Source organism: Phocoena phocoena, chromosome 8, assembly GCF_963924675.1.
Source record: "Phocoena phocoena chromosome 8, mPhoPho1.1, whole genome shotgun sequence".
Classification (NCBI taxonomy): domain Eukaryota; kingdom Metazoa; phylum Chordata; class Mammalia; order Artiodactyla; family Phocoenidae; genus Phocoena; species Phocoena phocoena.
In genome coordinates this window covers 58,456,528-58,469,722 of record NC_089226.1, presented here as the reverse complement: position 1 = coordinate 58,469,722, position 13,195 = coordinate 58,456,528, and the positions used below count along the sequence as shown (strand labels likewise).

General features: G+C 40.0%; 1 protein-coding gene across 1 annotated transcript in view; it reads left to right on the top strand.

Annotated features, from left to right (window-relative positions):
- PAAF1 (proteasomal ATPase associated factor 1) overlaps nucleotides 1-11,871 on the top strand; it is a 41,444-nt gene extending 29,573 nt beyond the window's left edge. The window contains exons 8-12 of the mRNA XM_065881485.1: nucleotides 709-800; nucleotides 1,927-2,042; nucleotides 3,805-3,887; nucleotides 9,928-10,010; nucleotides 11,414-11,871. Of these exons, the coding sequence (XP_065737557.1) occupies nucleotides 709-800; nucleotides 1,927-2,042; nucleotides 3,805-3,887; nucleotides 9,928-10,010; nucleotides 11,414-11,491 (452 nt within the window). The 3' untranslated portion in view covers nucleotides 11,492-11,871. The remainder of the gene's footprint in view (nucleotides 1-708; nucleotides 801-1,926; nucleotides 2,043-3,804; nucleotides 3,888-9,927; nucleotides 10,011-11,413) is intronic.
- The last annotated feature ends 1,324 nt before the right edge of the window (nucleotides 11,872-13,195 follow it).

Below are 13,195 nucleotides of genomic sequence, written 5' to 3'. Positions count from 1 at the left end.
CCGCTCACCACAGCTAGAGAAAGCCCACATGCAGCAACGAAGACCCAACGCAGCCAAAAATAAAATAAAAAATATTTAAAAATAAATAAATAAAATTGAAGTTTAAAGTTACCTTCCCCCACTCATTTTCCCACCATCTACTCCCTTTTGGTTATATTTTCCTGTTTTATTTCCTTTGTGGAACTCATCACTGTCTGAAGATATCCTACTTGTTTATTTGCTTATTTTACTATTTCCTATTTCTACTAGAATCTAGAATCTAGAATCTACTACTCCTTGAGAGTAGGTACCTTGTCCCTCAGTAAATATTTGTTTAGTGAATGGATAGATCTCATTTCCTTCAGACCATAAGAGCCTTGAGGGCAGAGACTGTCTACTTTGTTCAGCCTTGTACTCCTGCTCCAAGTATGGTATCTTTCCATATTAGAGATGACTTAATAATAATATTTTAAAGTTGGGTTTATTGAGATATATTTTACATGTAGTAAAAGTTATCCTTTTTAATTGCACAGTTCTGTGAGTTTTGACAAATATGTACAGTCATATAAACAATACCACAGTCAAGATATAGAACATAATGTTTTTTTAATATTAATAAGTGAATCACTAACAGAATAACTCAGTAAACAGCCATCAATAGTTGTGCTTTCTGGGTACTGCCAGCTGATCAGCCTAGCCCATTATTGACATAGCTTATCTGTCATGCAGGTGAACGGGAGGTTGGAACAGAGTCGAAAATGCTGCTGTTGGCCCGAGAAGATAAGAAACTTCAGTGCTTGGGACTGCAGAGCAGGCAGCCAGTAAGTGGTTCCTCTAAGACCTTTGAACTCTGGGGCAACCTGGGTCACTCTGATTCTTGGAAAGCTGTTTTGAAAACATTTCTGATTTCTCTGTATGTTCACCTTTTGAAGAAGCTGCATGAGTGAGAGGCAGTACAGTATAGTGATTAAGAGCATGGGATATGGAATAAGGGCAACATTTAAATCCTGGTTCTTCCTAATGGCTGTGACATTGGACAGGTTACTTAACCTCTCTGAGCCTCAGTTTCCTCATCACTAAACTTGTCATAGTAGGATTTACCACATAGTGTTATGTGATGAGATTAAATGTCCTACTGCTTTGTGACCTTTATCAAGTCACTTTCCCTCTGGGCCTTAGTGTGCTGTATGTAAAATGATAAGGTTCTATAGATTCCCTTCTTCCTCTAAGGTAATGTGAAGATTTTCTGAGTAAAGGACTCACGCATTCAGGGCTCTAGATTAATTAATGACCAGAATATCTTTCATAGAAGAATTGAATTTTCTTCCTTCATTTGCTGAGGTTTTGCCAAGCAGACTCTGCTCTTAATTAAACTCTGAGTTTCTTGAGATTTTCTAAATTTCTTTCCAGCTCCTGTCATCATCACCCAGACAGCTTGAATGATTTGGTTTGACCACAGGCTTTGTATTTTCATTTCATCTCATGACTTCAGTGTGCTGGTGATGTTTCCATTTTCAAAGTTTGTTCTGGGAACATCACTATTTTTGAGCATATTGCCTTTATACTCTGAATTTCCATGCTGGCTTTTACTTCCAAAGGGAAATCAGGGGTTTTTGTTTGTTTTGTTTTCTTTTTTTAGAACTTTCAAACTTTACTGTTTGAACTAACACTAAGGAATAAATAAAAGTCTAATAGTTTGGGTTTTTTTTTTTCAGGTACATGGGTGACTTGTGATTCTTTAAATTGCCACTTTGTTTCTTTCCCTTCAAAAGGTTGTCACAAGTGCCTTGAAGCAAAACTTAAATGTGTGAATTGCAAGTGTTTGTCAAATGGAGGGTTGTGCTGGAAAGAGGGTAAAGGAGACTTTTTAGTTTCAAGGATCCCATGAGTCAATGTGTTAAGGGGAAATCGTATGAAACCTGCATCTTTGTCTCCTACTTGTTCCAGGTGTTCCTCTTTATTGGCTCAGATGCCTTCAACTGCTGTAGTTTTCTTTCTGGCTTCTTGCTGTTGGCTGGGACACAGGATGGAAACATTTATCAGCTGGATGTGAGGAGTCCAAGGTGAGTCCCCATTTGTTTGCATGATGCAGGTCTTCTGCAGAGTGGAAATTTTTATTGGCTTTCACAGTGATTTAGTCTGGCATACAAATGGCTATTGAATCAAGAGTATGTTTTTCCGTTTATAAAGGTTTTCCAGTGTGAATTGTCTGATTGTTCTTATTATTCCTGGAATCACATTAAAAGGTAATTTGATTCATACTGTCATGATTGTCATGATTGCTTTGGAAATTAAGCTTAAATAATGAACTAACATTTCACTTACAATAATTGTGTAAAACTTTTCATTTTAAGGAGCTTAGTAATTTTCTTCATGGTATTAGATCTGGGTTGGCCTAAGATTGATCATTTTTAGTTCAGGTAAGCCAGCTCTGATTCTTTATTTGGCTGTGATCATAACCTATCTAAAATAGGCTTTATCGTGGTCTTAAAGATATCCAAAGGGAATCCACAACCTATTTGTCCCAGGATTTAATAGTTTCTACAATTCTGTCCCTTCCTCCTTCTGTTTCCTTCCTTTGTTCAACTGATATTTATTGAATGGCTTCTGTAGGCATTGGGCTTTGTGCAGGGCAGTGAAAAACAGGAGTAAAAAATAAAAACTCTGCCTTTGAGGCATTTGGAGTCTAATAGTAAAGATGAACAAGTAAAAGACTGTTATGACACAGTGTGATCAGTGGTCTGACAAGGCTATACACAAGAATTTGAGGAACCATCGAGAAGGAGAGGGAAGAAGGTGAGACTACTTCTCCAAGGAAATGAGGCTTTAATTGGATCTGGTCTAGTAGAAAGTTACCAAGTAAAGAAGAGAAGGACCTGCCTTAGGTAGAATAGCATATAGAGAAGCATGAAGGCATGTAAAAGTATGGCACTTTGGGCTTCCCTGGTGGCGCAGTGGTTGAGAGTCTGCCTGCCGATGCAGGGGACACGGGTTCATGCCGCGGTCCGGGAAGATCCCACGTGCCGCGGAGCGGCTGGGCCCGTGAGCCATGGCCGCTGAGCCTGTGCGTCCGGAGTCTGTGCTCCGCAACGGGAGAGGCCACAACAGTGAGAGGCCCGCGTACCGAAAAAAAAAAAAAAAGTATGGCACTTTAAGGGACCTCTGTGTAGTTTAATACGACAAGTATGTACCCTGCCGATGGAGCAATGATGAGAAGTGATGCCAGACAGGAAAACAGGAATTTGCTTAGAAAGAACTTACATACCCTCCCAAGGAGTTTGGACTTTATTCCAAGAGCAGTGAAAAAATTTCAGCTGAAGAATGACTAGCTTATACCTTTTCTTCCATAATTTATTTTCGTTTTGTACTTGTTTTTGCCTCCATGGAGATAGGGAACCTGATTATTGTTATAAAGTCACATATATGTAATTGATTCTCACCTTCCTTTTTCATTTTACAGAGTCCTGACAATTTTAATATTTCACAATTGTCTTAATTCTGTCTATAAGTAAAACGATTAACATATTGTTAACATTGTTATCTTAAACCCTTGTCAGGCGTCCCCTAAAAACTGGAAATATCAGTGGTGACTTAGTTAATACAGCTCAATAACATGTTTAGATTCACTCCAAGGTGGTTTTGAACAGACTACCTTGATCTACCATTCAAGGATTTTGCCAGGAAAGAAACCATATGAATGTTTAATTTCTGTCCACATTTGTCCTTTGTGCTGTTATGCAGTTAGTGCTGTATGTTGAATATAGTCAAACATTGCTTCTGAAGGAAAAAAAATTGTAAAATTGCCCCATTTATTCTGAATCCTAGGGCTCCAGTACAAGTCATCCACAGATCAGGAGCACCAGTTATGTCCCTGCTGAGTTTCAGAGACGGATTCATTGCTAGTCAAGGTGGGTCCAGGGGCCAGTTGAGGGAGGTGATTTTATATAGTTCAACTAAACATAGGTTTAAGTTCCTGGTCTGTGGCAGGGCTAGGCTCATAGTCCTACACGATTCTTTGTCGTACTGTACTTTTTATATAGTGTTTAATACCCTACTTGTAATTGTCTCTGCCCCCTCCAATTTGAGCTCCTTGAGAGTAATGACTGCGCTTTATTCATTGTGTTATCCCCAGCATTTACTTCAGTGCCCACTATGTAGTTGGTGCTCAATAAACATTGTCAGAGTAAACGTACTGGCCCTTATTGCAAATCATTGAGAATTCAATAACGAATCAGTTACAGTCTCTGCTCTAAAGGAGCTCACAGTTAGTAAGACAGACAGACATGTGGACATGTGATTGAATACCATTTGATAAGTACTGCAGCAGAAGACTATATGGGAACATGGGGAACAGCTAACTCGAGTGGTAGGAATGCTGCTGGGATGTCTTCATGGACTGGGTGATGTGTAATCCAATAAATATTTTACCAACTGGAGATGTAAAGATGATGCACATTGAAGGCCAAGGCTATAGTGTGTACAAAGTCATAAATAAGTGAAGCGGGGCAGAAAGGAGGGATCTATCATTTATTAGGTGCCTAGCATGCAGTAGGTACTGTGTTTGATGTTTTACATGCATAGTCTGGGTAAAGTGAGTACCTTGGTGTAACCAGTACAAAATATTTAGAATGGAGTTTGGGAGTGGGGTTGGGGAAAATACATGGAAGAAGGTGTCTATTAAGGGACACTGAATCCTCATAGGAATGTGTAGGTGAGGAGGACTGGTCTATAGGCCTGAAGGGACCACCTTATGTGAGTATTTTGGTGTATCAGTTAGGATGTTTTTGGCTGTTAGTAACAGAACACCCAACTGAAAATGGCTTCAGTAATTAGGAAAATGTACTACTTCACTTAAGAAGACATTCGGGTTTATGATGGCTCCACATTAGATTAATTTAGTGATTTGAAAACAAAGTCAACAGAGAGACTAAGAAAAGTTAACTCAGTATGGTATCCTGGATTGCATCCAGGACGTTAAAGACTGGTGAAATCCAAAAAATTATAAATTAAAACTGGCCGAGGGGCATATGAGAACTTTTTGAACTATCTTTGTAACTTTTCTGTAAATGTAAAATGATTCTAAAAATATTTTTTTAATATTTTAAATTTTAAAAATGAATAAAAGTTTTAACAAGGAAAAAAGAAATAATATCAAGAACCCAGCTTTGCTTCATCTTTTGGCACTCTCCTCCCTAGCATGCTGACTTTTTCCCTCAGGTTACAGCGCAGGATAGCTGCTGCAAGTCTTATCTTCCCATAACATACAAATTGTTACCCTTTTTAAGAATGAGGAACATTTCCTCAGGAGCAGCCCAGCAGACTTACTCTCCTGTGTCATTGGCCAGAATTATATAATATATGACGTGCCCAGAAGACCTAAATAGACATTTCTCCAAAGAAGACCTACAGATGGCCTACAGGCACATGGAAAGATGCTCCGCATCACTAATTATCAGAGAGATGCAGATCAAACCCACAGTGAGGTATCACCTCACACCAGTCAGAATGGCCATCATCAGAAAGTCTACAAATAATAAATGCTGGAGAGGGTGTGGAGAAAAGGGAACCCTCCTACACTGTTGGTGGGAATGTAAATTGGTACAGCCACTATGGAGAACAGTATGGAGGTTCCTTAAAAAACTGAAAATAGGGCTTTCCTGGTGGCGCAGTGGTTGAGAGTCCGCCTGCCGATGCAGGGGACACGGGTTCGTGCCCCGGTCTGGGAAAATCCCACATGCCGCGGAACGGATAGGCCCGTGAGCTGTGGCCACTGAGCCTGCGCGTCCAGAGCCTATGCTCCGCAACGGGAGAGGCCACAACAGTGCGAGGCCCGCATACCGAAAAAGAAACCAACTGAAAATAGAGTTGCTGTATTAGCCAGCAATCCCACTCCTGGGGATGTATCTAGAAAAGACAAAAACTCTAGTTCAAAAAGATACATGCACCCCAGTGTTCATAGCAGCACTATTTACAATAGCCAAGACGTAGAAACAACCCAAGTGCCCATCAACAGACGATTGGCTTAAGAAGATTTGGTGTGTATATATGTACAATGGAATATTGCTCAGTCATTAAGAAGAATGAAATATTGCCATTTGCAGCAACATGGATGGACCTAGAGAATATTATACTAAGTGAAGTAAGTCAGAGAAAGACAAATATATGACATCACTCATATGTGAAATCTAAAAAATAATACAAATGAATCTATATACAAAACAGAAACAGGCTCACAGACATTGAAAACAATAGGCAACCGACAGTATCCAGATTTCCATAGTCATCTCTCTGATATAGGTCCCTTTCATCCCTGTCAAAACTGGTGCCTTATTTCCCTAGCCCTTTGATGTCCAGACCATAGCAAAGAGTAATCAGGAAGAGATATGGGAACATATGTATATGTATAACTGATTCAGTTTGTTATAAAGCAGAAACTATTGTAAAACAATTGTAAAACATTGTAAAACAATTATACTCCAATAAAGATGTTAAAAAAAAAAAGTAATCAGGAATCTGTACACCTAAGTTTTCTAGCTGTCTGTGCTCCCCCTCTCTCAATCTCTTTCTCCCACATGTCTGGGCATCAGTTAGTGATGCAGTGGTACTCTATATAAAACCTTAAAAAGAATACAGGGCTTCCCTGGTGGCACAGTGGTTGAGAGTCCGCCTGCCGATGCAGGGGACACGGGTTCATGCCCCGGTCTGGGAAGATCCCACATGCCGCGGAGCGGCTGGGCCCGTGAGCCATGGCCGCTGAGCCTGTGCGTCCAGAGCCTGTGCTCCGCAACGGGAGAGGCCACAACAGTGAGAGGCCTGTGTACCGCCAAAAAAAAAAAAAAAAAAAAAAAAAAAGAATACAGCTGGCATAAGCTTGTGACAGCTTCCCTTGATGCTGCTGCCAGCACTCATGATCCTATTTTATTTTATTCCTTTTGCTGCCATACCACACTCTTCCCTTGAAATCTCTGCAGTATGCCCTGCATCCCCATCCTTCTGTTCAAACTGCCCTCTTGAAGGCCACCAATCATGAGCCCCTTGCTAGATCCAGTGGCCTTTTATGTGTACAATCCTCTCTTGTCCACTAGTCCCTAAGCTTCCTTGAGGACAGGTGGCACGTCTTCTTCGTCTCTGTAACCCCAGCTCTTGCACAGGACTGAAGAATCTCAGCAAATGTTTGTTGAATGAGTGAGTACATATGTTTCATCTTTCATGATTCTTAGTGGTAATGGATTCTGTTACGTTATTTCTTTCTGAAAACTATGAGGTCTTTTGACTTTGGTGATACTAATTAATCTCCTGATCATTCTCTTTCTCCAGTTACTGCTCCTTTCCCTGATTTCCCTGGTATTGTGCCTAGCATGATTCATGGTTTACTGTAGGTTCTCTTAATTTTTTGTTGACGTTGAATCCTTTTGCCCTTCCTAGTATTGTTGCCGTCCCTAAACCAGAGATACTTCCTGAGTTCAGCCTTTGTCCTTCTACCTTTTCTTCTCCATGCTTCCTCAAGGACCAACTGTTCTCATGGTGTTAGCTGTTAATGATTGGAATCCATAGCTCTAGCCCTGATCTCCTACTTAGCCTTTATTTTATTGGGCAGTTGCATAATATAGAAAAAGCATAGATTTTGGATGCAAACTGACAACCTAATCAATGAATTTATATCCTCACTCCATCACTTACTATTAGATTCAGCTCTATGAAATTCCTAATATATGGCCTTTTTTTTTTTTTTTTTTTTTTTTTTTTTTTTTTTTTTGCGGTATGTGGGCCTCTCACTGTTGTGGCCTCTCCCGTTGTGGAGCGCAGGCTCAACGGCCATCGCTCATGGGCCCAGCCACTCGGCAGCATGTGGGATCCTCCCGGACCGGGGCACGAACCCGTGTCCTCTGCATCGGCAGGCGGACTGTCAACCACTGCACCACCAGGGAAGCCCTATATGGCCATTTTTGATTTATAAAAATGGTGGTTGTATATGGTTTAATCTAATAGTCCTATGACCTTTGTAAACCACTTCACTTTTCTAAGTCTCAGTTTACTTAGAGATAAAATAGGTACTCGACATAAAGTAGACATTCTATAAGTGACAGTTTCTTCTTACTCCTGTAACTACCCCTTGCCCTATAAGCCCTCCTAAAAAGTGTTTCTTCTCATCATGATCCAGTGAAAAAGCACACACTCACAAAAAGTAGAATTATGCTATAGGGAAAGATATGTGGAAGTATCAAAGGAATAATCAGCGTTACAAGAGGTTGATGGGAGGAAGGGTTTACTATATGGGGTGGTTAGAAATGGCTTCCTAGAGGGAATGGGAATAGAGCTGGGGCTTATCAAGTAGATTTGTGTATAGAAACCTGAGTGCAGAATAAGAGCTATGGTAATCAGACTTTCTTATCTCCCCTGTCAATATTTCTATATGTATCTCTAAAATATATATGAATCCTTTTTTGGAAAAGATTATTTTTAATAATAATAATGCAAGAAATGATAAATTCCTCCTGTATGCTGCTGGTTGCAGTATAGATTAACAGATAAATTAAAATTGATTAACAGGTAATTTGGAAAGCAGTTTTTCAGATTTCCAAAAATTTCAAATGGTTAATTAATATCTTTTGATTCTTTTCCAGGGTTCTAGACAAAGTCATAAGCTTAATATAGAAAAAAACCTTATGCATAAAGATATTCTTTTATGCAGTATGCTCTCAACCATGTAAAATAAAAATTTACACAGAAAAGGTTGGAAAAATACATTAAAATGTGAACAGTAATTATATTTAGTGGTAGATATGGGTGATTTTTTTGCTTCTGTTTCTTTACTTCTATTTTTAATTTTTTTTCTTTTTGGCTGCACCGTTCAGCATATGGGATATTAGTTCCCCAAACAGGTATTGAACCTGTGCCCCCTGCATTGGGAGTGTGGAGTCTTAACCACTGGACCACCAGGGATGTCCCTGTTTCTTTATTTTTAAAGTTTTCTTCAGTGAGCACGTGCTACTTTTATATTAAATAAAACAGGAACAAAAATGTCACCCATTCAGCAGTTTATAGATCATTCCAAGTTTCATTTGAGCATACTCTTCTGAGAAAATTAAGTTTAAAAATTAGATATACTTTTATTTTCTTGGTATAACTTTTCTCCTTTGCCTGATTTATGTGGTCAAGTTTATAGATTGAAGAATAATTTGGGAGCATAGTTGTTTTATATATATATTTATTTATTTATGTATGTATGTATGTATGTATGTATGTATGTATGGCTGTGTTGGGTCTTTGTTGCTCTGCGTGGGCTTTCTCTAGTTGTGGCGAGCGGGGCCTACTCTTTGTTGCGGTGCACGGGCTTCTCATTGCAGTGGCTTCTCTTGTTGCAAAGCACGGGCTCTAGGCACACAGGCTTCAGTAGTTATGGCATGCGGGCTCAGTAACTGTGGCTTGTGGGCTCTAGAGCGCAGGCTCAGTAGTTGTGGCGCGTGGGCTTAGTTGCTCCACAGCGTGTGGGATCTTTGCGGGCCAGGGCTCAAACCCGTGTCCCTTGCATTGGCAGGCGGTTTCTTAATCACTGAGCCACCAGGGAAGTCCTGGGAACATAGTTTTCTTAAAGAAAACATTTATACAGGCAAATTCCCTGTTAAAAATCATTGTCTAGGATAAGTTTGCAAATATATGTATAAGCCTACAGTTGCTTGCTCTGTGCCCTTAGCAGTTATTGCTAATCAAAGACAACTCTGAGCTTGCACTTGGCCTTCAGATCCTCTCAAGGCCAGCATTTTAGGCAGTCACTGTAGGTCCTCATATTTGGCCCACATAATGAGTCCTGTCTACCATTCTGTGTCTTAGGACAATCTTCTTTAGGCTAGTGACGTACAGAAATAAACTAAAATGTTGAGGGGTTTGGTTTTTTTTTAACTTTGCATGCAGCTTTCTCTTCAGTTAAGTTTTTTTTCTGCCTTTTAGGTGATGGAAGCTGTTTCATTGTCCAGCAAGACTTAGACTATGTCATTGAGCTCACTGGGGCTGACTGTGACCCTGTGTACAAGGTACAGACCTGAGAGGAGACCAGGCCTGGGTGATTCTCACCTGGGACCTAGGGCTTTTGAGGGGACTGAATCCAGATACTTTGTGGTTATTAGGGGTAATACAATACTAAGGGGTGGGATAGGAAGAAATAATTTTGAGTCAGAAGTGACTTCATCACTTACTGGCTCTGGAAACTTAAAAAATCACTTTACCTCCTCAGTCTGTCAATTTGTCTGTAAAATGAGGATAACAGTGAGATAATGCATATGAAATTTCTTTGTATATTTTAAATATTCTGTAAACATTAGCTATTATTACTATTGTTGTTGTTATTATTATTATTTAAGTTCAAGACTGATTTGGTTAGAGTGAAAAGAGAAAAATGAAAGGGGAAAGAATATTTGTTGACCAGACATTGTTCTAGATGTTTTTACATATATTATCTTATTTAATAGTTGTTATCATCCCTTGAGATATAATATTATTATTCCTATTTTTTCTTATAATTAAAAAAAATTTTATAATTAATGCATACTTATAAAAATTCAAACAATACAGACTGGTACAGACTTCAAAATCTGCTTTAAGACTTTTTTGGTTCCACTCTTTCCTGAAGTAACTAGCATTAATAGTTTGACATGTATCTTTTAAGACTGTTTTTGGAGAATTTGCACTTACATCTTTGTGTATTTATAAATAATATAGTTTTGTCTTTACTTTGTACATAATTGGGATCATTCTATATGTATTGCTCTATGACTTGGGTTATTTTACATGACATTTTGGAGCTCTTTCCAGACAAATAAATATATAATAGATACATTTCATTTTTTTAAATTCCTGCATATTGTTCTGTCTTGTGAATTAAAGTATCATTTTCATTTTACAAATGAAGAAATGGGCCCAGAGGGGTTGAGAAAGTTGCTCTGGGTCATGCAGCTACATATTAGCAAACCTGTGATTAAGCTAACTCCAGAAATCATGCCATTTCCATTAAATTAGTGGTGCTTAGCCTTCTTTGAGTCTCAGACTACTTTGAGAATTTGATGAAATCCTCCTCAGAAAAAAAAAAAGGCACATTTTGAGAACTCCTTTGCATATAATTTTATGAGGTTCAAGGATACCCAGGCCTTTCTATGGACCATCTGCTCCCCCAGTACACACTGTCTGCGCTAAACCATGCACAATGCTAGTGGGTTTGTTCTCCACTTGGCCACTTAGTTTCTCTGTTCTGTAGTCATGAGCCCCCTTGATTCTGGCCAGCTATTTTTTTTTTATATATATCATGGATGTAAGTCTTGTCTTTGGAGTCAATAAAGCTTCTCAGACTCATTTGTACTAGTAGGGGTCAATGACAAGGCTCTATTTTTTTGAAATGGAAGAATCCCAGGCTTCCTTTGAGCTATGAACTCTTGTGTTTCAGGTAGCCACATGGGAGAAGCAGATCTACACGTGTTGTCGAGATGGTCTTGTGCGACGCTATCAGCTCTCTGACCTCTGACCCCTTGGGAAGAGGAGTCCCAGTTAATGAAAAAGATTGACTCTGACCAGCAGTGAGCAGAAACATCATCAAGGACCATGGAAGGACCATGGGTGCCCTTTATTGTATTGGGTACCCTTTGGAAGAAACAAAAAGTCAGCTGCATTGGCCCATGTGGAGCTATCATTCCATGACAGGACCCACTTTGAAGTGAGTAAGAAGCTCACATTTGCTCGCTGCATTTGTCCCAACTTCTCCCTTAAACTCACCCCAGCAACATAGGACAAGGATATGGATGCTTATAGTTTGTCACACTGATTGTGTTAAATGTTTACAAGGACCGGAGGACTGAAGCCTGTTCTCTGGAGGAAATAAAGAAAATATGTTTGGAGGAGTCTGAATTTGAGAATCTTTGTTAAATACTGCTCTAGCAAAATGTCAGTCACTGGTGATGGGATTCCCTTCTCAGGCACTTCCTGTTATCCTGGCTGTAGGGTAGGACTACTTGACAGTAGCAGTAAATATCCCATACGCAACCTGGGAAAGATTCTTAGACAGGTAGGGTAACCAACCTTCCCAGTTTTCCTCGGACTGAGGGGTTTTCTGCTACATGCCTTCTGTCCCAGGCAAACTGATATGATTGGTCAACCTTAATACAGGTGATGAAGTTGAATCATATAATTGTAAAGGCAGCGGCTGTCAAAGTGTGGTCCCTTTGGACCACATAACAGCTGTATCCGATCACCTGGGAACTTGTTAGAAATAGAAATTCTTGGAAACCACCGCCCCCCCGACCCTTTCAGACTTAAATCAGAAATTCTATGGATGGGGCCCACAATCAGTATTTTAACAAGACTCCCAGGTGATTCTGATTCTTGAGACCTAGAGAAAAAAATGGTGAAGGGCAATTTCGTCATAGGTGGAACTCAGGGCTCAAGGGATGGCCAGGCCGGTCTATAGGAGATGAGGCTGGAGAGGTTGACAGGGTCCAAATAGTGAACGGCCTTGAATGCCAGGTAAGGAGCTTGAACTTCACTTGATTGGCTATGGGGAACCACAGAAGGGTTTTAAGCAAGGATACAACATGGTCACCTCTTTTTTTTCCTTAAACATAAAAATGGAATCATAATGTATGTATTCCATGGTTTATTTTCACTTAATATCTCTGAGTTCTTTCCATCTTAGTACATTTAGACGTTCCTCAATTTTTTTTATTTATTTATTTTTGGCTGCGCTGAGTCCTTGCCGCTGTGCATGGGCTCTCTCTAGTTGTGGCGAGCGGGGGCTACTCTTTATTGCGGTGTGTGTACTTCTCATTGCAGTGGCTTCTCTTATTGCAGAGCACAGGCTCTAGGCACGTGGGCTTCGGTAGTTGTGGAACACGGGCTCTAGAGCACAGGCTCCATACTTCTGGCACATGGGCTTAGTTGCTCCGTGGCATGTGGGATCTTCCCGGACCAGGGCTCGAACCCGTGTGCCCTAAATTGGCAGGCGGATTCTAAACCACTGCACCACCAGGGAAGTCCAGACCTTCCTCATTCTTTTTCATTTTGAATTTTATTTTATTTATTTTTTTATACAGCAGGTTCTTATTAGTCATCAATTTTATACACATCAGTGAATACATGTCAATCCCAATCGCCCAATTCAGCAGACCACCACGCCCACCCCCCACCGCTTTCCCCCCTTGGTGTCCATATGTTTGTTCTCTACATCTGTGTCTCA